At 34.9% G+C, this 27740-nt stretch overlaps 1 protein-coding gene across 2 annotated transcripts; it reads right to left on the bottom strand.

Annotated features, from left to right (window-relative positions):
• Window positions 1–27712, bottom strand: ak1 (adenylate kinase 1). Of its 2 annotated transcripts, XM_007239612.3 has the most exons (7): window positions 27579–27712; window positions 12329–12364; window positions 6449–6484; window positions 4038–4201; window positions 1855–1971; window positions 1335–1526; window positions 1–85 (listed from the first exon to the last, which is right to left on the bottom strand). In XM_007239612.3, exons 2-7 carry the CDS (start codon window positions 12333–12335, stop codon window positions 17–19), a joined length of 585 nt encoding a protein of 194 aa, XP_007239674.3. In that variant the 5' UTR covers window positions 12336–12364; window positions 27579–27712; the 3' UTR covers window positions 1–16. The 2 variants fall into 2 exon arrangements, with proteins under 2 accessions (XP_007239674.3, XP_022522051.2); XM_022666330.2 differs by lacking the exons at window positions 12329–12364; window positions 27579–27712 and adding an exon at window positions 7893–8006.
• Between the last annotated feature and the right edge of the window lie 28 nt (window positions 27713–27740).

The following is a 27740-nucleotide window of genomic DNA, read 5'->3' as shown; positions in this document are numbered from 1 at the left end:
TTCAGTAACGCTCTCTTTACTTCAGACTATCAATAGCCTTAGAGACTTCTGCAAATACGTCATCCACAGCCAGCTCGGAGTTAATCTGAGGAAACAGAGAGAAAACAGGCATACACACCATTAAAACATATTTATATAGCTAAAAATATACATCTAATACATGTATAACAGCCAAGCCAGCTTAATCTGGTAAAGATGCTTAACCAGCTGGGTTAACGGCATAGGCTTAATGAACTCTTATGAATATATCATGTGCAACAGAGGGAACTCTTGCTCTTTCTTTCTTAGAGCGGTCCTGATGAGTGCCAGTTTCATCATTATAATGTTTTTGATGGAACTTTTAAGGTTATTGAAATTCTTCTATTAGATTGAATGACCTTCATTTCTTCTTAAAGTAATTTTTTCTTTATTTATTTGATTTTAACCAAGAAACAGAAATACTTCACACTTCTACTGAGTGATAAAATTCCTGCATCCGGACTGCAATTGAGTTTTTAGGCTTTTTTCTCGATCACATGACATTGTGGAGTTCAGTAGCTCCTCCATTTCCACTCGCTGATGAGTCTTTATACGTGGATCTCCGTGGAAACGCTCAATCACCCAAAGTGTAATTACGGTGCGCGGCAGTGGACAAATATCTATTTTATTAAACGTAAGGAGACGAAACTCAGAGATGTGCGTCTGGACGGGACTAAAATTACCGGAGGACCACGATTACAGGAGTTCCGAGAAAAACAGTAGATAATTTAGCCTGTAATTTTTTATCTCAGAGGACGTCTGAGAAAAAATACCTACATGGTCGTTCTGGATGGGAATAAAATCACAGAGGATAAAAACCCCGATAATAGAGAGAATTACCCCACAGAGGACCCCCTGAGAAATGAATCCTGTCCAGATAGGGGTTTAGCAAGCGAAATGTTCTTATTTCAAGATAATAAATCTTATTTTGTCTGACTAAACATTGTATAAGCAAAAGAATATTTTGCTTGTTTTAGGAAACATTATCTTAATTAGGCTGACTTAGAACATTTTTCTGGTCATTGTAATGACTGCTATAGAGGACACTTTTAAACTTCTTGAATTTTTACTTTTTTAAAATAATTCTTGCTCTTCATAATCTGGATTCGAACATTACTCAAATATTTACTATTCACTGTATACCTGTAACTCTACCTCTTCACTACTTTACTTTAACTGATGCTCTCAAACACTTTATTAAGAGACAAGAAATTTAAGTAATTAACTCGTGGCGAGTTCAGCACAGCTGTTAACTGAAAGCCTGAATTCCAGGTGACTCTACCTCATAAATCTGAGCCAAGTGTAGCGTAATGTACCTTTCGGACGATGCCGCGTCCCTCGTAGAAGGCGATGACGGGTTCTGTAGCTTTGTAGTAAAGATCCAGGCGCTTCTTGATGGTCTCCTCGTTGTCGTCGGCGCGGCCGCTGGTCTCCCCGCGCTTCATCAGCCTCTTCACCATCGTCTCAGACTTAGCATCGACGTACAGCAGCAGAGCGGGAGCTCCAATCTGAATAAACACAGGAACAGTGCACAGATCAGGGATATACGGAAATGCGATAAATATGAGGACATATGATAAGCTAAGTAGCTCCCTCTACAGGTGTGGAGTATAATTGAACTTTTACTCCACTGCAGTAAATGCAAATCACAAAGTTTTAAGCATCCCTACATGGAAATGTTGTACACATGCATTTCTGGACAAGCTGAGAGATCCAAAAGCAGCATCTGAAGTAGGAGAAGCATGTGGACTGAACAGTGATTAACTTCAGACTTTAAATCAGATTTGTTTATACAATGCTTTGCACTTTAAACTTAAAAATTTAGGCTCTTTTTACCTTCTTCTCGAACTCCTCCCCCTGTTTGACCTCGCGGGGATAGCCGTCGATCAGGAAGCCCTTAGAAACGTCAGCCTTGGCGATCATGGCATCCTTGATCATGTCCAGCACAGTGTCCTTTAGAAATACATGAATAAACTCAATTACATCGTAATAATACATTCTAGACTGCAACGCATTACAGAAAACATAGGGGGCACTCTACAATGCTCTATAATGTTCATATGATCCATACAAGTATTTTGACAAACTGTAATACCCTACATAAAGCATAGGGGGTGCTCTATAATGCCCTACAGTGGTCATATGTTTAACACGCTCGTTCTGACAGGCTGTAATACACTACAAAAAACCTAGGGGGCGCTCTATAATGCTCTATAATGGTTATATGATCCACACGCTCATTTTGACAGACTGTAATACACTACAGGAAGTGTAGGGGCGCTCTATAATGCTCTATAATGTTCATATGATCCACACGCTCATTTTGACAGGCTGTAATACACTACAGGAAGCGTAGGGGGTGCTCTATAATGTATATATGATTCACACGCTCATTCTGACAGGCTGTAATACACTACAGGAAGCGTAGGGGGTGCTCTTCAATGCTTTATAATGCTTTAGAATGTATATATGATCCACACTTTTATTCCGACAGACTGTCATACACTACAGAAAGATAAAGAGACTCTATAAAGCTTTATAATGCTCTATAATGTTCTAATGATCCACACACTCATTCTGACAGACTGTAATAAACTACAGAAAGCATAGAGGGCATTCTATAATACTCTATAATGTTCATGTGATATAGAAATTCTCATTCTGACAAACTGAATACATTATGTAAAGCATAGCAGGGTGTTATATAATGCTTTATAATGTACTATAATGTTCATTTGACCAGCACTTTTATTCTGACTATTCTATAATGTTCATGTGATCGACACGCTCATTCTGAAAGACTGTAATACACTAAAGAAAACATAGGAGGCACTCTATAATGCTCTATAATGTTCATATGATCCTCAAGCTCATTCTGAAAGACTGTAATACGCTACATAAAACATAGGGGGCACTCTATAATTCTTTATAATGCTCTATAATGTTCATATGATTCACACGCTCATTCTGACAGACTGTAATACACTACATAAAGCATAGGTGGCACTCTATAATGCTTTATAATGTTTATATGATACAGAATTCTAATTCTGAAATATTGTAATACACTACAGAAAACATAGGGGTGCTCTATAATGCTTTAAAATGCACTATAATGTTCATATGATCCACACAGTCAATCTTACAAACAGTAATACACTACAGACAACATAGAAGGTGCTCTATAATGCTGAATAATGCTCTAGACAAGTTATATGAGCCAAAAAGTCACTCTGACAAACTGTTATACACTACAGAAAACATAGGGGGCATTCTATAATGCCATATAATGTTCATATGATCCACACGCTCATTCTGACAGACTGTAATACACTACAAAAAACATAGGGGGCACTCTATAATGCTTTATAATGCATTACAAAGTTCATATGATCCACACGCTCATTCTGACATACAGTAGTACACTACAGAAAACATAGGGGGCGCATATATAATGGTTTATAATGCTGAAATGATCCATATACTCATTCTGACAGACCTACATAAAGCATATAAAGCATGAAAAGCGCTCTGCAATGCTTTATAATGCTTTATAATGTACATATAATCCACACTTTTATTCTGACAAACTGTAATACACTACAAAAACATAGGGGCACTCTAAAATGCTCTATAACATTCATATAATCCATGCACTCATTCTGACAGACTGTCATACACTTCATAAAACATAGGGGATGCTCTATAATGCTCTATAATGTTAAAATGATCCATACCTTCATTCTGACAGACTGTAATACACTATAGTAAACATAGAGGGGCGCTCTATAATGTTCTGCAATGCACTATAATAGTCATATGATCCACACTGTCATTCTGACAGACTGTAATACACTACAGGAAAGATAGAGAGTGCTCTATAATGCTCTATAATAGTATAGTGATTTTTGAGGTAATCTAAGGATACTTTCCAGTCTTTTCACTGTTTCCCTGTTGAGTCAGTAAATAAAGAAGTTTTTTGGGACGTAAGAAAGGGCAGGACAGGGGTCGTATCTCACCAGAGGCACCAGCTCGCCCTTCTGCATGATGGCCTGGAGCTGTTTCCCCCTCTCGGAGCCAGAGGCCACCTCAGCACGCAGCAGGTCACCTGAGGACAGGTGAGTGTAGCCATACTTGGCAACCACTTTCTCACACTGGGTTCCCTTTCCAGATCCGGGCCCACCTGAGGAGCACAGGGCGGCTCTGTTTAGGGGAGGGTTTGATTTGAATTGCAAAAAACAACCTTAGCAGCGGAAAAGATCTCATAAATAAAAAAACATATAAAATCCACATAAGATCATCTGTCCTCCAAAGTGCTGCGGGTGTATTTAACTTGTTTTAAGAATAATGGCTTTAATTATTCAAATTTAGCCCTTTATTAAGTACCATATATTTCGCACTATAAGGTGAACTGGATTATGAAATGCATTATGCAACACTAGTAAGGAACAGGGGTGTTGCCATGTTTTCCTTTTAATTCAGCATGTCTCAGCGCTAAGTGGTGGTGGTGGTGGTGGTGGTGGGGGGTAACTAAGTTAAGTAAAGCTAAGTTCAATAAACAAAACTGTAATTCTTTAAAATATATATTTTAAAGTAAAACAAGCACTGGATGTTAATATACACAGATTTCTTTCCTGTAAACTGTGAATAAAGAGCTTCTGTTTATTTACAGTAAGCCTAGATTTCCAGATTTCCACTAAGGCTTGGTGCAGCAGCATTAGCATTAGCGGCTAACCGCACCTCTGTCTCCAAAGCGCTGTGGGGGTATTTAACTCATTTGAAGAACAATGACTTTCATTTATCTTATTTAGCCCTTTATTAAGTACCATATCTTTCACACTATAAGGCGCACTTGATTATAAAATGCATTATTCTTAAAAAAAAAACACTTTCTTTTAAATTCAAGCGAGTGCTGGATGTCAATCTACACAGATTTCTCTTCTGAAAACTGTTAATTTGGGTGAGTAATGTGCTTCTATTTATTTACAGTAAGCTTAGATTTCCAGATTTTCACTAAGGCTGGGTGCAGCAGCATTAGCATTAACGGCTACCCGCACCTCTGAACTGCGAAAGAGCTAGGAATTAGCGCGGTTAGCGGCTAATGCTAATACTGCTCCAGTCCCGAGTCTGTGCTCGAGTGCTGGAGAAATTTACTGAAACTCCTGTATAACTCTGTACTTCAGTGGAGTGGCTTTACTGCTCCTTAATACCTGACTGATAGAATTCATATATAAGCAGCACTATATTATAAGGAGCTCTGATGATTTTTGGGAAAATTTAAGGATTTTAAGTGCTAATTGTAGTGCGAAAAAACATTTAGTTCTGGCCCTGCAATGTGATTGGCTGAGAGGCGTTTTATGACTGACATTATTAGGCGGTAATGCACTGTAATCGATGCTCTCCATGTACTGTATTACTCCGCCACATACAGGTAACCTATCAACGATGCAGCGCTTACAAGCCAAATACAAACCAAATGCGATGTCATTATTTATACACCACTGGGAGGCGCTGGATCCCATAGAGGGACAGTGCAGAAACACTAAGTCATGTCTCCAATAGGTGACGCTTCCCACAAATAAATAAATAAGCCCAGTGATTTGAAAATACGCATTATTACACACATTATCAGCCACCAATATCAGTTTAAGAGTTTTTATTATTAAAATAAAAGCTTAAGTGTATATATTTTTATATTTTCCAGTTAATATATTTTGGGTATTTTAATCTGAATGTAAAATAGGGGACTCTTGTAATTCTATAGGTCTTGCTGCTGGGAGGTGCAGAAAGGAACAAAACTTTAATTCTTAAAAAAAAAAAAAAAAAACTTTTTTTCAGTCAAATGATCACTGGACTTTAATCTTTAATTTCTCCCCTTAAAACTGTTTATTTGGGTGAGTAAAGAGCTTCTGTTTATTTACAGTAAGCTTAGATTTCCACGGTTTTGACTGAAAAGGCAGATAATGCAGAGCTTAACTTACAGAACAGCTACAAACAGAGCAGTAATGGAACTATTTTAACTGGCAGAGTTTTTATAACCAATCAGATCCTATTTTCTCCTCCTCTTTATCTCAAAATCTTTCAATAAACAGCAGTAATGGAACTGTGGTATAATAAGGCAATAATACACTCGAGGTTGGTGCTATAATGTGTAATATTGGCACTGCTGTGATGCGTTCGTAGGCACGAGGCCGAGGCTGATTGCTTTTGAGTCAACTGTTGAGTCAACACTTTAAGAAATGAACAAAAATAAAACAAGTACAATTTTGCGTGATTAAATAAATAATAATCCAGGCTAGAATTCAGTTGCATTATTTGCATAAACGTGATGTTAAACACTGTTACTGGTGTGAACCTGACACCGGTCACCACAACACACTGAAGCAGATAAACTGGTTCCAGTGGCTCCAGCACTGCTGGCTTTACTCACCAACAACAAAGATGATCTTTGCGTCCTTAATTTTATCTGTAAAAGAAGAGCAGAGGTATTAATCAGCAGCTATATACAGTGATAGATAGTAATATATATATATACACAGTATACAGTTATATATAGTATATAGTAATATATATATATATATATATATAGTGATATACAGTACTGTGCAAAAGTTTTAGGCACCTAAGCAAATTACACTAATCCATTTATCTCAGCAATACGAGTGTTTTTACCTAAAAAAAAAAGCATATGATTTAAACAGATGCAAATAAACACTGATACAGTAAAACGCAACAAGGAATTCTCATTTTTAACTATATGTATGTTTTATCCTGTGAGCCTGTGAGCTGAAGAACAAAGTGTAGAGATGCCAGATTTCTCCTGGATGCTCCTCAGCCAGCATGTGTATATTATTATGTTCAGTTCCGTCAGCAGCTCACCTGATTTACCACATTTACCACCAATTTACCACCAAACCAGCTGTTGATTAATATGATGAGAACTAGAAATAATAACTCTATTAAACTCAGATTAGGAGGAGATTAAGATGAGGATGATGTTTTAAGAATAACAGGGCTGTAAAATCTGTAACTGTTTTTTTGTATTTATTGCAATGCTCTAATGTGTTTTACTGGGAATAAACAGTAAAGAAGGTTTTTCTTTACTAAAATTCCCACAGGTGCCTAAAACTTGTGCACAATAGTGTATATACAGTATACAGTGATATATATATATGTGATATATATATATATATATATATACAGTGATCTAAATATAGTATACAGTTACATATAGAATACAGTAATATATACAGTATACAGTGATATATATATACAGTGATATAGTGATATATACAGTATACAGTAATTATATATATATATATACAGTATATTTTACATTATTAGTATTATTTAGAAAAATAAGTAGTGTTTAAGGGTTTTATAAAGTGGTATGAACAGTACTGTACAGTAATCTTCAGTTAAATATATATATACTGTATCTGAGACTAAAGACGTGATTATTGATTCAGAATTGACATTTTGAACTGAATTACTGAAATAAAGTAATATTTTAATAATATTGTACGTTTTTTAATTGCCATAGTATACATTGTACAGTTTTACAACAAAACATTGTTAAAAAGTAATTTACTGTATTAATTCACTGTAAAAATCCTACCCTACTGATTCACCTAGCCAGTTATAGCTTTGTCATAATTATTAATTGTATCTAAATGACAATAAATATATATACAGTTTATTTTACAGTATACAGTACAGCAACCTTACTGCAGTAAACCTGTTCCTCAGCTATGTAAAGCTGTATATGGAAGTGTTGAGGTGTTGTGGTGTTGAGTTATAGTGTGGTGTTGAGTTATAGTGTGGTGTTGAGTTGAGGTGTTGAGTTAAAGTGTGGTGTTGAGCAGTGTTCTGACCCGGTTGTGGATCCGCTGGGTGTGTGGAGCGTCTCCATAAAGCTGAGAAGCAGCCCTGACCCATTTCAGCTCTTCACTAAAACTACTGAACCTGATACTGAACCTACTGAGCCTGTTATTAATCAAACTCTACTGAAGCATCGGACTCATCGCCACGGCAACACAACACTGACCGGCCCCTACAGCCCAAACACACACCATTACAATAATAATAATAATAATAATAATAATAATAATAATAATAATAATAATTAATAATAATTAATAATAATAATAAATTAATATAATATACACCTATACACCTTTTATTCTATTAAAAATATACTCTCACAAAACAACACAAACTAATAAAAATGTTATCAGTTTTACACTATTGATTCACAATGATTTATCTATTCAATTCTTTAATATGTTGGTCAGTTGATTGATCAGTAAGTTCATTATAATATAATACAAATATAATAAATAAATAAATAAATAAATAAATAAATAAATAAATAAATAAATAAATAAATAAATAATACAAAGATTTGCTACATTTGCTAAATTAAGTTTGTGTCAAAACTGCAAGCTCTCCATCTGGATACAATCTAGATATGCTAAAAATTAGATTTGGCCTGGCAGTTTGAAAATAAAAGCCTAAAACTGTACTGAGATCAGCTGTAGGGGAGCCTGGCTGCAGTTTATACTGTATTTGTGTTGTTGTAATTCACTGTTGTACCACATACACTAAACACAGTACACTAAATCAATGCTGTAGATCTGGATTCTTCAGTTTAAAGCTTTATGCACCTTTTTTTTTTTTTTACCTGTTTTACACATTTTAAGACATTTAAAACGTTTTTCTCTATCTATCTATCTATCTATCTATCTATCTATCTATCTATCTATCTATCTACTATTATTATTATTATTATTATTATTATTATTATTATTATTATTATAAATAAGTAAAGTGTTTAAGGGTTTTGTAAAGTGGTATAAAGAGTCCTGTCTATCTTCAGTTAAATATATATATTGTATCTGAGATTAAAGACGTGATTATTGATTCAGAATTGACATTTTGAACTGAATTACTGAAATAAAAAGTAACTTTTCAATGATATTAAAAGTTTTAGATGCACTAGTACTGTATACAGGTGGCAGCTGTTTTGATAGGCATCCCAGGATGCATTAAATTGTACAGTTTTACAACAAAACACTGTTAAAAAGTAATTTACTGTATTAATTCACTGTACAAATACAGGAATTGGTTACAGTGGACCTACCCTACTGATTTACCTAGTCAGTTATTAATGTTATTAATTGTATCTAAATAACAGTTAAGTTACTTATTCAGACATGTATTTACTTGATCAGACACATTTGTCTATCAATGCACAGAGTACAACAATTTCATATAATTCTCTAACTTTTTAGAGAATTTAATTTCCTTATTTTGCACATTTTATTTCTCCTCAGATTTGCATATGTACATATGCAAATGTTCTATTTGAGCTACTTTTACAGTGCTGATAATAAACTTCCCTCTAATATTTATAGAATTTAATTTCCTTATTTTGATCTTCCTCTACTCTTCTGCAAAGATTAAATCTCTGTTCTGTGATCAGCTGTATAAGAGCCTGACTGTAGTCTGTATTGGTGTTGTAATACCCTTTTCTACCACATTAGGGCGCCACAGAACAGTAAATGAATGTGGATTCACTGCGGCCTATTGGTTTAAGAATGTTGTATTGGTTGGTTGTCTGACTGGTAGATTTATACATTATATTATATATATATTTATGTTATATATTGTTTAATAGGAGTGATGGCTGCTTGGTTGGTTGGTTGGTTGGTTGGTTGGTTAGGTGGCTGGATGGTAGATTAATGAATTGGTTTATTGGTTGGTAAACTGAATGGTGGGTAGACTGGGCAGTGAATTTTCTTCAATTGGTTGTTTGGTTGGGCAACTGATCGGTTGGTAGACTAGATAATTATTTGGTTTGTTGGCTTGTTCTCTGCATTGAAAGATTGTTTGCCTGGCCAACTGATAGATTGCTTGGTGCATTTAGACTTTTGGTTGGTTGAAAGAATGATAGATTGCTTGGCTGACAGATTAATAAATTGTTGGTTGGATGGTGGGTTGGGCAGAGAATTAATCAACTGAACAGTTCGCTAACCAATAACTTGACTAATTGGTTCATTGCTCAGTTAGTTGGTAAATTGGTTGGTTGGTCAGTTGGTTGATTGATTGTTAGATTTAGAAATTATTGTTTGGTTGGTGGATTGATAAATCGGTGGTTGGTTGGTAGGTTGGGTAGAGAATTTAAAGATTGATTGGTTTGGTGAATAAATATATTGGTTGCCTGTGTGTGGGTTGGTTGGTTCACGAATTGAGAGATTGCTTGGTTGATAGATTAATAAATTGGTGGTTGGTTGGTAGACTGGGTAGCGAATTAAAAGATCATAATATGGTTAGGTGACTGATCGATTGCTTGGTTGACATATTAATAAAATTGTTGGTTGGCTGCTGGGTTGGGCAGAGATTTCAAAGATTGGCAATGAATCAAGTGATTGGTTGGTTTGGTCAGTTGGTTGACTGATTGTTAGATAAAGAAATCATTGGTTGGTGGATTAATAGATTGGTTTGTTTTGACTAATAAATATATTGGTTGTTGGTGGGGAGGTTGGTTGGTTTGCGGATTGAGAGATTGCTTGGTTGATTAATAAACTGGTAGATGGTTGGTAGGATGGGCAGAGAATTCAACGACTTATTGGCAAATTAATCAACTGATCGGTTCACTAACCAACTAAGCAATTGATTGTTTGATGAACTAATTGGTTGGTTAGTTGTTTAACTAATTGTTAGAGTAATACATCATAATTTGGATAGTTTACTGATAGATTGCTTGGTTGAAAGATAAATAAAATTGTTGGTTGGCTGGCGCAGTGGGCAGAGAATTTAAAGACTGATTGGTAAGTTAGGGTTGGCAAATACTGTTCAGTGAACAGATAACTGATCAGTTCACTAACCATTTAATCGACTAATTGGTTGTTGAGCTGATTGGTTGGTCATTTGGTTGGAAAATTAATTGATTGTTTGGTTGGTGGGCTGGTTGAATGATTGTTAGATTAATAAATCATTGTTTAGTTGGTAGACTAAGTGATTGATTGGTTGATAGATTAATAAAATTGTTGGTTGGCTGTTGGGTTGGGCAGAGAATTTAAAGATTGTTTCAGCGGTTGCTTGGCAAATCAATCAACAGATAAATTCACTAACCAATTGAGTGGAATTGATTGGTTGGTAAGTTGGTTGGTGAATTAATCATTTGACTGGCTAGTGAAATTAATGTTTGGTTGAATGATTGTTAGATCAATAAATAATAATTTGAATTTTGGACTGAGAGATTGATTGGTTGATAGATTAATTAAAATAGTTGGTTGCATTTTGCATTGGGCAGAGAACTCAAATATTGATTGGTCAGTTGGTTGGCAAATTAATCAACTGAACAGTTCACAAACCAATTCATCGACTCATTGGTTGGTGAATTGATTGTTTGGTCTGTTGGTTGGAAAATGAATGAATCGATTGATTGGTCGGTTGTTAGATTAATAAATCATTGATTTCTCTGGTTGATAGATTAGTAAAATTGTTGGTTGGCTGGTGGGTTGGGCAGAGAATTCAAAGATTGATCGGTTGATTGGTTGGCAAATGAATCAACTGATAAATTCTCTAACCAATTAATCGACTGATTGGTTGGTTAACTGACCAGTTGGTTGGTTGGTTGACTGATTCTTAGATTAATAAATCATTGTTTGGTTGGCGGATTGATAGATTGGCAGGTTGGACAGTGAACTTGTTGGATTGACTTCTGTCAGCCATATTGAATTACAGTTTACACGGGTAGACAAAGGCTATGTTCAGACTGCTGGGATTTGTTCCTCAAATCTGATCTGGTGAGAAGAAAAACTGATTCAAGCATCTAGAGCGTCCAGACTGAGGCACATCTCTCTACAAAACTGATCATAATTATATTTAAAACCACCTCCAATTGTAGTTTGGATCCGATTTGCTAAATTTAATGTGTTTTCTGGCTGTAAAGACTATCAGCTCTCAATCTGGATACAATCTAGATATGCTAAAAATTAGATTTGGCCTGGCAGTTTGAAAATAAAAGCCTAAAACTGTACTGAGATCAGCTGTAGGGGAGCCTGACTGCAGTTTATACTGTATTTGTGTTGTTGTAATTCACTGTTGTACCACATGAGGACAGCACAGTACACTAAATCAATGCTGTAGATCTGGATTTTTCAGTTTAAAGCTTTATGAACCTTTTTTACTTGTTTTACACATTTTAAGACATTTGCTGTTATGCTGAAATCCTGATTTTGGCTCATATATCAAACATATCAGCTCATAACAAAGAAACATTTAGTGAGAAATAGTGAGTTACCTGCCATGATGATGATCTGTTACTTTATGGATATTCCTGTAAACGAGAGAAAGAAAAGCATTAGCCATTAAATCACTTCATGGACGGTGGTCAGTCCAGGGTAATCAGGTTTATTTCAGTGTTCTGAATAAACCCTGTTACACCCAACAGCCCATTATAACCATTACATCCATCTGCTACTCAGAGCGCTGCCAAAACAGTGACACTGATCTACAGTCTGTTCTCTAATAACTTCACCACAATGTTCACACTGTTACCCAGAACCTCACCACACAACGGGAACTTCACACTCCCTCTGAAACACAAACACACTCTTTCTCAAAGCTACTGCAGACAAGCAGATAATAACGTGTTTGTATGGTTGGGTAGCTTGCTAGCTGATTTCCTGGTTGAATAGTTAGTAGATTAGTATTGTACACTGGTTTGTTGGTTGGTTACTAGATAAATAAATTGGTTTGTTGGTAGAATAATAAATTAGCTGATTGGTTGGTTAGTAGATTAAGAATTTGATTAGTTGATTGGCTAATGGCATGTTGGTTAGTTAGGTGGTAGATTAATAAATTAGCTGATTGGTCGGTTATAAGATTAAGAATTTGTTTGTTTGGTTGGTTAGTTAAGTGGTTGGTTGATAATTTAAATATTATATATATTATATATATTAGATTAATAAATTAGCTGATTGGTTGGTTAGTAGATCAAGAATTTGATTGGTTGGTTGGCTAATAGTTGGTTGTTTAGTCAGGTGGTAGATTAATAAATTAGCTGATTGATCGGTTATAAGATTAAGAATTTGTTTGATTGGTTGGCTAATGGTTGGTTAGTTAGTTAAGTGGTTGGTTGATAATTTAAATAGTAGATTAATAAATTAGCTGATTGGTTGGTTAGTAGATCAAGAATTTGATTGGTTGGTTGGCTAATAGTTGGTTGTTTAGTTAGGTGGTAGATTAATAAATTAGCTGATTGGTCGGTTATAAGATTAAGAATTTGTTTGGTTGGTTGGTTAGCTAAGGGGTTGGTTGGCTAATGGTTGGTTGGTAATTTCAGTGGTAGATTAATAAATTAGCTGATTGGTTGGTTAGTAGAGTAAGTATTTGGTTGGTTAGTCGACTAATGGTTGGTTGGTTAGTTAAGCAGTAGATTAATAAATTAGTTGATTGGTCGGTTAGTAGATTAAGAATTTGGTTGGTTGGTTGGCTAATAATTGGTTTGTTAGTTAAGTGGCAGATTAATAAAATGTTCCTTGGTTGGTTGGCTAATGGCTGGTTGGTTAGTGGTAGATTAATAAAATGTTTATTGGTTGGTTGGTGCACTTATAGATTGGTTGGTTGGAGTTGTGGATTGAATGGTTGGTTGGTTGGTCATGGGTTCTATAATATATATATATAAATTGGTCTGTTGGTTGATAGACTAATTAATTAGTTGAATGATTGGTTGGATAGTAAATTTTGTATTTGGTTGGTTAGTTAAGTGGCAGATTAATAAATTAGTTTATTGGTCGGCTATAAAATTAATAATTTGGTTGGTTAGTCGACTAATGGTTGGTTGGTTAGTTAAGCAGTAGAATAATAAATTAGTTGATTAGTCAGTTAGTAGATCAAGTATTTGGTTGGTTGGTTCGTTGGTTGGCTAATGGTAGGTTGGTAATTTAAGTGGTAGATTAATAAATTAGTTGATTGGTCGGTTAGTAGATTAAGATTTTGGTTGGTTGGCTAATGATTTGTTGGTTAGTTAAGCAGTAGATTAATAAATGAGTTGTTTGGATCGTTAGTAGATTAAGAATTTGGTTGGTTGGTTGGCTAATGGCTGATTGATTAGTTAGGCAGTAGATTAATAAATTAGTTGATTGGTTGGTTAGTAGATTAAGAATTTGATTGGTTAATTGGCTAATGGCTGATTGGTAATTTAAGTGGTAGATTAATAAATTAGCTGATTGGTTGGTTAGTAGATTAACAATTTGGTTGGTTGATTGGCTAATGGCTGGTTGGTAACTTAAGTGGTAGGTTAATAAATTAGTTGTTTGGTTGGTTAGAATAATACGAATTTGGTTGGTTGATTGGCTAATGGCTGGTTGGTAATTTAAGTGGTAGATTAATAAATTAGCTGATTGGTTGGTTAGTAGATTAACAATTTGGTTGGTTGATGGCTAATGGCTGGTTGGTAATTTAAGTGGTAGATTAATAAATTAGTTGTTTGGTTGGTTAGAATAATAAGAATTTGATTGGTTAATTGGCTAATGGCTGATTGGTAATTTAAGTGGTAGATTAATAAATTAGCTGATTGGTTGGTTAGTAGATTAAGAATTTGGTTGGTTGGTTGGTTGGTTAGTTAGGTGGTAGATTAATAAATTAGCTGATTGCTTAGTAGATTAAAAAAATGGTAGGCTGGTTGGTTTTTTAGTTGGCTAATGGTTGGTTGGTTAGATTAATAGAATGTTAGTTTTTTTGGTTGGTGCAGTAATAGATTGGTTGGTTGATATATAGAATGATTGGTTAATTGGTGCATTGAATGTTTGGTTGATTGGTTGGTTGGTTCATTGGATTGAATTTATTTAATTGTAGATTGTTTAATTGTGTGGGAGATTGATAGATTGGTTGATTGGTTAGTGAATTGAATTTATGTTTGGTTAGTTGTGAGGTGGTTTGATAGATTGGTTAGTTAGTTGGTTGGTTAGTAGATTGAATTTTTGGCCATTTGGTTGGTTAGTTGGTTGGGTAGTGGATTTAATTTTTGTTTGTTTGGGGTGTGATGGATTGATTGGTTGATTGGTTATTGGATTGAATGGATTGCATTTTTGGTTGGTTGGTTGTGGGGGGATTGATTGGTTAGTTGGTTGGTTGGTCAGTATATTGAATTTTTGGTTGGTTGGTTGTGCGGTGGATTGGTTGGATGATTGGTAGGCTGGTTAAAATGCATATAATCATCTTTTATCAGGCCAAGATGAATGTGTGCCATTGTTCCCTATTACAATCAGGTTACTAACAAAAACTGGTTGGTGTAGTTTTAGGTGATTGAATAATTATCTGACAAACTGTATGACTAATAAACTGACAGACAAATAGATGAGTGGATGAATAAACAATAAAAGTATCAGTCAAACTTTCTGAGGCTACAATCAGCTGCTGATACAATAGAGAGCACCTAAAAATGATGAGTTTCTTTGATTTTACCAAATTAAAAACCTCTGGAATATAATCAAGAGGAAGATGGATGCTCACAAACCACCAGGAGTAAAGCAGCATAAAGTTATCCAAAAGCAGTGTGTAAGACTGGCGGAGGAGAACATGATGCCAAGATGCATGAAAAAACAAAACTGTGATTAAAAACTAACCAGGATTATTCCACCAAATATTGATTTTTGAACTCTTAAAACTTTATAAATATGAACTTGTTTTCTTTGCAATTTTTAAGGTCTAAAACCTCGGCATCTTTTTTTGAAGTTATAGAATTTGGGAATTTGGGAGAAATGTTGTCTGTATTTTATAAAATAAAACAACAATGTTCATTTTACTCAAACATAAACCTATAAATAGCAAAATCAGAGAAACTGATTCAGAAACTGAAAAGTTCTGGAAAAAACTCAGGACGTGGGCCCTTTAAAAAAACTCTGAACTGAAAACCAGCTGATCCGGACTAGTCACACACACACACCCAACACACACACACACACACCCAACAGCAGAACTCCTACACACACACACATACTTCCTAGTACTTCCAGCTCACAGTAACAGCATGCAGCTCACACTTTCAGTCCCTCTAAACAGAAAATACAGCGTTTTCCTGTGTTGGCATGTGTATATATATATATATATATATATATATATATGTGTGTGTGTGTGTGTGTTCCAGGCCGGGTCTAGTCTTACCGGAGGAGAATGTGAGCTGGTCTCAGTGTCAGTGCAGCACAGGATGGCAGAATTAACAGCTCTTACCGCTCCTGTTGCTACATGTGTGGTCACGTGACCAGCAAACACTTCATATCTTATGTAAATGTGGCGGCTGGGAGGTGTGACTGCAGAGTGCTGGGTTAGAGAAGTTAAAACTGAAGTGTATTGAGTGTGTTTTCAGCTGTAATGTTGCTGCTTGTATCACTATTATAGTGATTATACACTATATTTATTATACAAGCGTCACTTAACTCATATACACGGTTCAATTCCTAACCTGTGTGACTGTAGAACTTCTATAGAAAATCTATTATTACTGTTCTTATGTACTGAACAAATGTTTTTTATTTATTTTTCCTACATATTAAATAAATATTAAAGTGATCCAGACTATGAAGGAACACATAAAGAATCATGTAGTAACTTAAAATAAGTGTTAAAAACAAACCAAAATACTCTGTAACAGAGGAAACTCTCACTCTTCCTTTCCTAGAGCAATCCTGATGAGTGCCAGTTCCACCATCATATCGTTTTTGATTATATTTTCGAATGCACACTTGGGAATACTTAAAAATTTTGGACATTCACTGTATACCTGTAACTCTACCTCTTCACTACTTGTTTTTCTTGAGTAAATAACTGAAGTGAATAGACAATGTCACGTCACCTGACTGTGATAACGCCTGAACAATACCTCACATTCACCCAGGCCTGATGAAATTAATGTTATTTGCCAATGCTACTCTTACACTGTATATACATATATGACTTTTTGAACACTTCCATTTTTTTCTTTTTTATATTTAAGCTCCTCAGGTTCAGTCAATAACCAGAAATAGTACAAAATACAGTGTACAAAAGTGTCTTTGAGGAAAACAAACTAAAACAAAAAAAAATAATTTTAATAATGTAAAATTGTCACGTCTGGTGCTGTTAGCTCCTCTGTCCCTTCCACACCAAGTTCTAACGGAGGTTCTCAGGTTAACAACTACACTACCCAGAATGCACCACCCGCTGACATCACGCACTCACCTGATCACGTGACACCTCACCTGCTTCCACCAGGAAGCCCCGAATACTGATTACTGGCACTATAAAGGTGCACGCCAAACAGACTTCATCGCCGCGTATTGTAGGTTATCCTCATACAAAGCGTTACTTATCTCTTGTCTCAGTTTACTTTGTGTATGACCTTGCTTTTTGTTTCTCGACGCCGATTCTTGCCTCTGCCTTTGATATTGGATTGTTTGTGTATGACCTGGACTGTACTTTCACCACCGCCTCTTGGATTATCTCTGATACTGGATTGCTTGTGTATGAACTCTGGACTGTCTCTCGTTTATGGTATGGTTTTGTCTGCATTGCTCTGTCTACTGGTGATCAACCATATTTCTGTATCGACCCTGATTACATCTGTTTATTATTATAATAAACCTACTTTGTTTTTATCAGTATCTGCGCTTGTCTGCTATTCTGTTCTGACCATGACAGAAATAAATATATTAGTACATTGTAAAAGTATATTGTAAACAATTTATTTATGAACATTATATCTTGCTTTAACAAATTTTATTCAATGAATAACTTTTATTTGGGAAAATAATTTTTACTGAATGAAGATTTAAGAAAATTTAGGTTAAATTTTGATTTTTGGTTCTTGCTTTAACAAATTTTATTCAATAAAAGACTTTTATTTTGGAAAATAATTTTCTTGATTCAAGATTTAAAAAAAAAAATTAATTTAGATTTTTTTCTTGCTTTAAGAAATTTTATTCAATGAAAGACTTTTACTTTGGAAAATATTTTTCCTGATTCACGATTCAAGATCTAAGAAATGTAGGTAAATTTTAGATTTCTTTTCTTGCTTTAACAAATTGTATTCAATAAAATAATTTTATTTTGGAAAAAAAAAATTTTGATTAAATATTTAAGAAAAATAGGTTAAATTTAGATTTTTGTTTCTTGCTTTAACAAATTTTATTCAATGAAAGACTTTTATTTTGGAAAATAATTTTCTTAATTCAAGATTTAAGAAAACTTAGGTTAAATTTAGATTTTGTTCTTGCTTTAACAAATTGTATTCAACGAAAGACTTTTATTTTGGGAAAAAAAAATGCGTGATTCAAGGAAAAGTACTTGAAATGATAAAAAACATAAACAATAAGCTAATTTAAATCAAGTAAAAACTGTCTGTAAGTTCCAAAATGTGTTCATATTTTCAGAATATTCTCTCATAAATCAGTTTTACTCTCATAAATACAAATGATTGAAGATATATGCTAAATATAGATTTCTTTTCTGCAGTGCAGGATCTTCTGCTGCTCCTGGATTTATGATTTATGATTTATGAAGCTCCTGGTGACCTTTGCTCTTTGTAAATGTCACCCGCCGGTCTGATTCAGCACCAGCCGCTTTGGGCTGCCCACCCTGGCCAAGTATGGTGCCCCCCAGAAGCCTCCTTGGCATGCGAGGCAGCTACACTCCAGACCCCCAGAACGGCTGTAATGGACATGTGCAGCACATGCAGCGCCGTCAGCATGCTAATGACTTAATGATGCATTTAAATGTGGACATAAATAACGTCTGTTTATATACAGAGATTCTCCTTCTTACAGCTATTTAGAACCGTTTCTGTTAATCCATTCATTAAAACTGGCGAGCGGTGCACGAATAGATCAGTAAATGCACTGAATTATGCAGTTTTAAACAATATATTGCAGAGTATATAATATATAAACTTTAAAATATTACATATTACACAATTCCTGACAAAATAAAGCAAGCTAAAATGCAAAACTGTGTTAATGAAATGCTAATTTATTCATATATCAGTGATGCACGCATTTAAAACATTTAAATTAATGCCTTTAAATCAACGCAAGTCCTAAACTTTTACTACGCCACTTACTATTAGCGATTGTTGCAGGCTGGATCATGTACATACTTTTATGTCGTATCAGTAAAGATATAGTACAGGGGTGGCTTTCCCAAATGCTTAAGAAATTCCTTAACTAGTACTGTATTTTTCGCACTGGATTATAAGGTGCATTGTGCAACACTAGCAAGGAACAATGGTGTCGCCATGTTTTCCTTCTAATTAAGATTATCTAAGTTAAGTAGACAAAACTCTAATTCTTAAAAAACACATTTTCTTTTAGTCAAACGAGCGCTGGACTTTAATCTACACAGATTTCTATTCTGAAAACTGTTTATTTGGGTGAGTAAAGTGCTTCCGTTTATTTACGGTAAGCTTAGATTTCTAGATTTCCACTAAGGCTGGGTGCAGCAGCATTAGCATTAGCAGCTAAGTAATGGCGCTAGTAAGTGCCACCTGACAGCGCAACACTGAGGAGCCCTGAGTGTGTCGGTAAGTCAGAGTGATATTAGAGGTTTGTCCCACTTAGCTTGTTTTACTACAGTCTGATATACTCGCCTCTGATTGGCAAAAGAGCTAGCTATCACTTAGCGCGGTAAGCAGCTAATGCTGCTCCAGCTGTGCTAGCCAGGGTTAGCAGCAGGCAACAGGCTGTTAATACTCACCACTGGACGGCGAAAGAGCTAGAGCTTAGTGAGGTTAGCGGCTAATGCTAATGCTGCTGGGGAACTAAACTGTGAAACTTCTGTATAACTCTGTATTTCAGCTGAGTAGCTTTACTGCTCCTTAATACCTGACTGGTATAATTCATAAATACTATAAGACGCACCAGATTTTAAACTGCAACAGAACTGCAACACTAGTAAGGAACAGGGGTGTCGCCATGTTTTCCTTCTAATTCAGCAGGTCTCATCGCTGGGTGGTGGTGGAGGGGTGGAGAGGTTAACTAAGATAAGTAAACAAAACTCTAATTCTTATTTTTTTTAAGTAAAACAAGAAATGAAAGCTGGATCTTAATCTACACAGATTTCTCTCCTAAAAACTGTTTATTTGGGTGAGTAAAGTGCTTCCGTTTATTTACAGAAAGCTTAGATTTACAGATTTACACTAAGGCTGGGTGCAGCAGCATTAGCTTTAGTGGCTAACCACAAGCGCTAGTAAATGCATGTCAGCTTGCAAATATATATATATATATATATATATATATATATATATATATATATATATATATATATATATATATATATATTTTTACAGCCCTGTTTTTCTTAAAGCATCTCCTAATCTCTCCTCATCTGAGTTTAATAGAGTTATTTTTTCTAGTTCTGTTCATATTAATCAACATCTGGTTTGGTGGTAAATTGGTGGTAAATGTGGTAAATCAGGTGAGCTGCTGACGGAACTGAACATAATAATATACACATGCGGATTGAGGAGCATCCAGGAGAAATCTGGAACTAAGTTACACTTTGTTCTTCAGCTCACAGGATATAACATACTTACCTAAAAATGAGAATGTCTTGTTACATTTTATTGTATCTATGTTCATTTGCATTTGTTCAAATCATATGTGGAATATATATATATCCTCCTCAGACCCAGCTTTAACTTGCGATTAGTTTATCCTCCTTTATCTGAGGAGCTCCTGCTGCTGTTCCTCACTGTATTAAAGTTTTTTATCAGAGTAAAATAGAAAAACAACATCAAACAGGTGGGGAGGGATGGGTGTGGGTAAGGTGGAGGGGATTTAAAAGAGATAGAGAAACATTGTCTGTTTTTGTACTGCACTATATAGTTACTGATCTATTATCTATAAAACTAATAAATAAAAACTTGATTACAGAAAAACAACAGCAAACAACAATTATTCGCTCAGAGAAAAAACAAGACAAATTGAATTGCTCAATCAATCCACAGAGAAAAGTTCTGAGTACAGAATCATTTTATTCATTTATTCATAAAAAATGAACTTTGTCTTTGTACAAGAAGTAATTTCTGCAAAAATGTCCTCAATATGTCCTCCAATGGGGACATATAATTTTATTTAGTTTATTTTAATATTTTAATGGAGTGTAATGTTGGCATTGGACCACTAGATGGTACAGGAAGTGTCATGATGCAGAGACGCAGTAGCGTCCCCATATGAGGACGCAGGGTCTCAAGAGGATATATATATATATATATATATATATATATATATATATATATATATATATATATATATATATATATATATATATACACACACAGTACAGGCCAAAAGTTTGGACACACCTTCTCTTTTTTAATGTGTTTTCTTTATTTACATGACTATTTACATTGTAGATTCTCACTGAAGCATCAAAACTATGAATGAACACATGTGGAGTTTTATGTACTAAACAAAAAATGAGCTGAACCTCCACAGTCACCGGACCTGAACCCAATCCAGATTTGAGGTTTGGGGTGAGCTGGAGCACAGAGTGAAGAAGACAAAGAGCCAACAAGTGCTAATAAACACCTCTGGGAACTCCTTCCTTCAAGACTGTTGGAAAACCATTTCTTGAAGCTCATTGAGAGAATGATGCCAAGAGTGTGCAAAGCAGTAATCAGAACAAAGGGGGGCTATTTTGAAGAAACTAGAATATACATATATATATATATATATATATATATATAGTTTTTCAGTTATTGTACCTTTTTTAAAGTATAAAACTCCACATGTGTTCATTCATAGTTTTGATGCTTCAGTGAGAATCTACAATGTAAATAGTCATTAAAATAGAACCTGTTACATACTCAAGAACATATTGCATTAAATTAGGCGCTAAATTGAGCACGTTACATAAACGTAACTAAAGTAAAGCTGTTACGTTACTAGTCTGAGAGCAGTAGAGGCTGAGAAGTTGAGTAATTAGATTCAATGTACACAATGTACTGAGTGTAGCTGGAGCTCAGCTGCAGCGCGGTTTGTAATATTTTCTATTAAAAGCCTTTCTAAACTGGACCCCGGCTCCATCAGCAGTTCAGGAGGGTCTCGTCTCCTGCTGCTACAGATACAGTTTCCCACGTCAACGTGGCCGTTCCCTGAGTTATGTTACATCAGTAATGAAACACTAAACACTGTCTTGCTATTTCTGTATGTTTTTGACCATGCTAGAACTATAAATTATCGTAAATTTTAAAAGTTAAAATTAAAAATTAAAATTTAATGCTGCTTTTTAAAATGTAATGTTACTTTTTGCTTTTTTCATACTGATATTTTTCAGATTATCAAAATTATATTTTATATTTTTATTATATTTTTAAATTATAATTTTATTTATTCTAGGAAAAAAAAAACTATCCAAACCCTATCCAAGCCCTGTGTGTAAGTGTTTGCAAGTGTTTGCAATCAAGCTTTACCGATTACTTCCAACAAGTCTTTCTCATCTCTGTGGAGGAATTTAGTTCCACTCTTCTTTACAGAATTACAGTTTTAATTCAGACACACTGGAGGATTTTCCAGAATAAAAGTCCTGTTTACGATCATCCACAGCATCTCAATCTTCCAGACTTTAACTAGACCTTTAACTCCAAAACCTTCATTTAGTTTTTAGTGTTTAATCCATTCAGAGACAGTGAACTTTAGAGGTTTGTGAGCTTTGGGTCATTGTCCTGCTGCAGAACCCAAGTAAAGTACTCCTGAGCTTGAGGTCAGTAAGGAACAGATGGACGGATTCTGATTCTCCTTCAGGATTTTCTGATAAACAGCAGAATTCCTGCTTCTATCTATTACAGCAAGTTAAAGGCCAGCAGCTCCAGATCATCACACACACACATACTGTAAAACTATAAAAATACAGTTTATAGTCACCAAACTTTTTGGCTTTTTAACAGTAAAGAAAAAATGGATCATAGAAACCTATGCCACTTGTTCTTGAAATGTTTTATGGGTTGGTCTGAACAAATACTGCCTGAAAGATTCAAATTATTATTTGGAATAATAATTCATTAAAAATATTTAATTTATTGAATATAATGATTTGTACTTTTTTTACATAAAATAATTAAAAGTAACTATGTAACTTTTACTCAAAGTACATTTTAAATTGAGTACTTTTTTACTATTACTCGAGTAGATTTTTAGATGCTCTACAAAATACTAAATCTTAGCAAGTGAAATTTTCTAAATTTAAGGCAATAAATCTTATTTTCTTATTTTCTAATTATCTTAATAATTCTTACTTAGAATTTGTACCTTATTTTACGTACTTTTAACTCAAAATAAGCACAATCAAGCAGCAATCAAGTTATTCTGATTCTTGTGTCCAAAAACAGTGAATTTTCTGCTTGATTTAGGTGCTACTTCACTCATTTTGAGACTTTGCCATTGCTTTTTGTAAGAAATCTTACTAAGATTTTTTTGCTTAATATACATATATTTGTCTTAATTTGCATAGATTTTGTCTAGTTTTTGCCAATGATTTTTTTGCAGTGTGGGTACTTTTACTTTTACTTAAGTATAATTTTAGCAAAGTAAAGGTACTTTTACTTAATTACAATTTTTCAGTACTTTTACCACCTCTGGTGTTTAGTAGTGAAATTGAATTCAGCTTTCCAAAAAGTGTGATTAATCACAGTTAATTTAACGAGGAGGGTGGCAAACACTTTTTCAAGAAGTGAAAATACTTTTTCTCACCACTGTAGCTCGTTAGCAAGCCTAGCATTAGCACCCTAGGCTAAAGCAGGGGTGCTATAGCATAGAAAAGGCTGAAATGAACAGGGGGATCTCCAGTTCTGATGGTGGGAACACTGATCTAATTTTCACTCGGTCTTCTTCGAAAGTGTGGGAGCTCCTTCAGTCACGCAGCTCGGCTAAATAAAGCCTCGCGTCTCCAGCAGCTGTCCACACATGCCACGGCAACCACCAGAACTGGACACGACCTCGTAGACCCTCTGAGCTTACTGTCTTAGACTGGCGGTGACAGACGCTTCCATTCCTACAATGCCTAAAAAAACATAGCAACTACAAAAATCTTATTTTACTGCTATTTATCTCCTTTCTACTCTACTAAAAAATCTATACAGCAAATAGATCCAATGAAATAAAATATTTAAGTATCCATCTTGTATTGGTCATGCCAATACAACTTCCTTGGATTATATATATATATATATATATTTTTTTTTTTTTTTTTTTTTTTTTTGTCTAGGTTGGTCAGGTTGGCTATGCATGTGGACCAAAAGTAAGAAAAAACATACTCTATACAAAACAACCAGCTTTAAACCAGACCAGCATTCAGTTTAACCAGTTTTTACCAGCTTATCCAGCATAAACTGACCATTAACTCAACTTTTAGCACATTAATAGATAGACAATAGAGACTCAATATATACTGCTCTGAAAAAAAATAAGAGAGCACTTAAAAATTATGAGTTTCTTTGATTTTACCAATTTTCACTCTAAAATATAATCAAGAGGAAGATGGATGATCACAAACCATCAAACCAAACTGAACTGATTTTTGCACCAGGAGTAAAGCAGCATAAAGTTATCCAAAAGCAGTGTGTAAGACTGGTGGAGGAGAACATGATGCCAAGATGCATGAAAAAAAACTGTGATTAAAAACCAGGGTTATTCCACCAAATATTGATTTCTGAACTCTTAAAACTTTGTGGATATGAACTTGTTGTTTTTTCATTATTTGAAGTCTGAAAGCTCTGCATCTTTTTTTTTTTGTTATTTCAGCCATTTCTCATTTTCTGCAAATAAATGCTCTAAATGACAATATTTTTATTTGGAATTTGGGAAAATTTTTGTCCATAGTTTATAGAATCAAACAACAATGTTCATTTTACTTAAACATAAACCTATAAATTCAAATACTGATGTGGTCTCTTAATTTTTTATCAGGTGCTCCCTGTGTATGAATTCTATCAGTCAGGTATTAAGGAGCAGTAAAGCCACTCTGCTGAAGTATAGAATTATAAGGGTGAGTTTTAGTGAAGTTTCTCCAGCACTAAGGCTGGGTGCAGCAGCATTAGCATTAGCCACTAACCACAGCGCTAGCCCTTTCGCTGTTCAGAGATGATTATATCGGACTGTAGTCTGTGTGTTTACTGTGTTAAAACAAGCTACGTGGGACAAACCACTAGCTAATATCGCACTGGATTACCGTTTTTCATTTACGAGCCCCTGTTGCTTACTATAGGTGCTTAAAAATTTGCTGTATAATCAGGTGCGCTTTATGTATGAAAATAGACTTAAATAGATTTATAATGTGCCTTATATGACAGTGGTGCACCTTATAGTCTGTAAAATAATAATAAAAAAGTTTCTTTTTTCTTAGCAAGAAAAGCACATTAATGTGAATGGCCAGAATGTTCACTTAAAAAAAAAAATAAATTAAATGTAATATATGGTTGTTTTTTTTTATTTTATATTTATACATATTTGAATGTTTACATGTCTAAATATTCCTAAGAATTAAAAGTTGTTTATGACAGTTATTTAGCTATATGCAGTTATTTATACACAAAAATAGTTATCGAGACAGGCTTAAATACTGTGAATTAATTTAGTTTTGACAAAAATCCTTTCAGAAATATATTTTATTATTATTTTTACCGTTTTTAACAGCAAATATATGAGTGTAATCAATGTTAAGCTAAACTTCTCCACAGTGTTTTACAGGCTAACTGCTAGCAGCAGCGTTAGCGCGGCTAAGCGGCTAATCCGTTGCCTAGCAACAGGGGCTGTAAAGAGGCCGCGTGCCTTTAAGAGCGCGCGAGGGGGGAGAGGGGCGCGTGACGCAGGCGGCAGGAAAGTGGGCAACGCATTGTTTACAGACCGTCCGCGTGCACTCCGCCGCCCTCATTAACATGTTTATATTCCGAGCCCTAGGCCCCGCGAGCCCGCACTGTCCGCGCATCATCCGGGGGAGTCAATATCATGCGGGGAAATGCCCGTCGCGCGCCCTAATTCCCCTTCACGGCTTCTCACGCGCGCCCTGTCTGCGTGCGTGAGACACTGCAGCACCTGCTGTCAAAACAGCGCGTGCACGCACGCACCTCCATACCCACTGCTTCTCATGCATCCAGCTATTGACCAGTAAGAACTACTCAAAAACCCTTATATACTTACAATATACACAATGTATACACATATACCCTCATTATTGTATAAATGCAACACATGCAAAGTATATAGGAACTTTATAACATACAGTAAATACCAAAAGAAAAAAAGTTTGCACATGATATGCATCTATGTGATGTATAGAGTATATCATATAACTTCAATATATCCAATATATATATATATATATATATATATATATATATATATATATATATATATATATATATATATTTATATATATGTGTGTGTGTGTGTGTGTAGTGTAGATAGAAAATACATAAATGCAGTGTGTAACATATACAGTATAGTCTTATACTTGTGCACCCGCTTGTGCAATGAAAAAACAGATATATAATATATATGCATACAGTATATACTGTATCGCTCTAAAACATTTACATGTTATATCCTGTTCATATATACAAATAGTGTAATATGGTAATATAATGTATAGTAAATATATAGTATATATCTACTTTATAGTGTATATACAGTCTCGCATCCTTGTGCACCCTATATATTTATTGTAGATAAATACAGGCAACATGGTATATATGTATTCTATAGCGTATATACAGTTTGTATGAAGTGTGCACAAGAAGAAGATACTATATAGTCTGCATATATACCATGTTTCCTGTATATATGTAGACTATACAGTATATACAGTGTCTTTTCCTTGTGCACCCTGTATAGCCATATATACTGTACATATATATCACCATTATGGTATACATGGACTATACAGTATATGCAGTGTCTTTTTCTTGTGCACCCTATATACCCCTACATACTGTTCATATATATCACCATTATGTTATACATGGACTATACAGTACATACAGTGTCTTTTTCTTGTGCACCCTATAAACTCCTACATACTGTACATATATAAAGGCAACATGGTATATATGTTGACTATACAGTATATACAGTATATTTGCCTTGTGCACATTTCTTACATCGTCTACATGTATACCTTGTTGCCTGTATATATGCAAACTATACAGTGTCTATTTCTTGTGCACCCTATATACCACTATATACTGCACGTATATACAGGCAAACATGGTATATGCATATAGACACTGTATGTACTGTATAGTCTATATGTATACCATGCTGCCTGTATGTGGTATAAATATACAGTGTCGACAGTATTTTTATGTGTTAATTTTTCAACATATATACATATATACCTGGAATATGGTATATATTGTTAGATGGTGTCCAAACATTACACACAGTCTCACATCCTTGTGCACCCTTGCACTCTGTACACATGTATACACATACAGCATGGTATATATGCAGGGTATACAGTCTATACTCTCTTTTTCTCTGTCTCTCTCTCGTGTCTGTCGTTCTCTCGTCCTCTATACTGACCTCTCTCCTGTCTCTCTCTCTCGGGTGGGTTGGTGTCCAGTGAATGGTGTCCCTGTCCAGCTTCCTCTCGGGCTGAGTGACCCCTGCTGCAAGGCAATCTCCCTCCACCACACACTGCTTTATATAGAGCACTGACGGCTCAGCCTCGCGCACGGCATGCTG

This window comes from Astyanax mexicanus, chromosome 1 (assembly GCF_023375975.1).
Source record: "Astyanax mexicanus isolate ESR-SI-001 chromosome 1, AstMex3_surface, whole genome shotgun sequence".
Classification (NCBI taxonomy): Eukaryota; Metazoa; Chordata; class Actinopteri; order Characiformes; family Acestrorhamphidae; genus Astyanax; species Astyanax mexicanus.
Note: the sequence above shows the minus strand (reverse complement) of the source record. Positions and strands in the feature narration are given on the sequence as shown.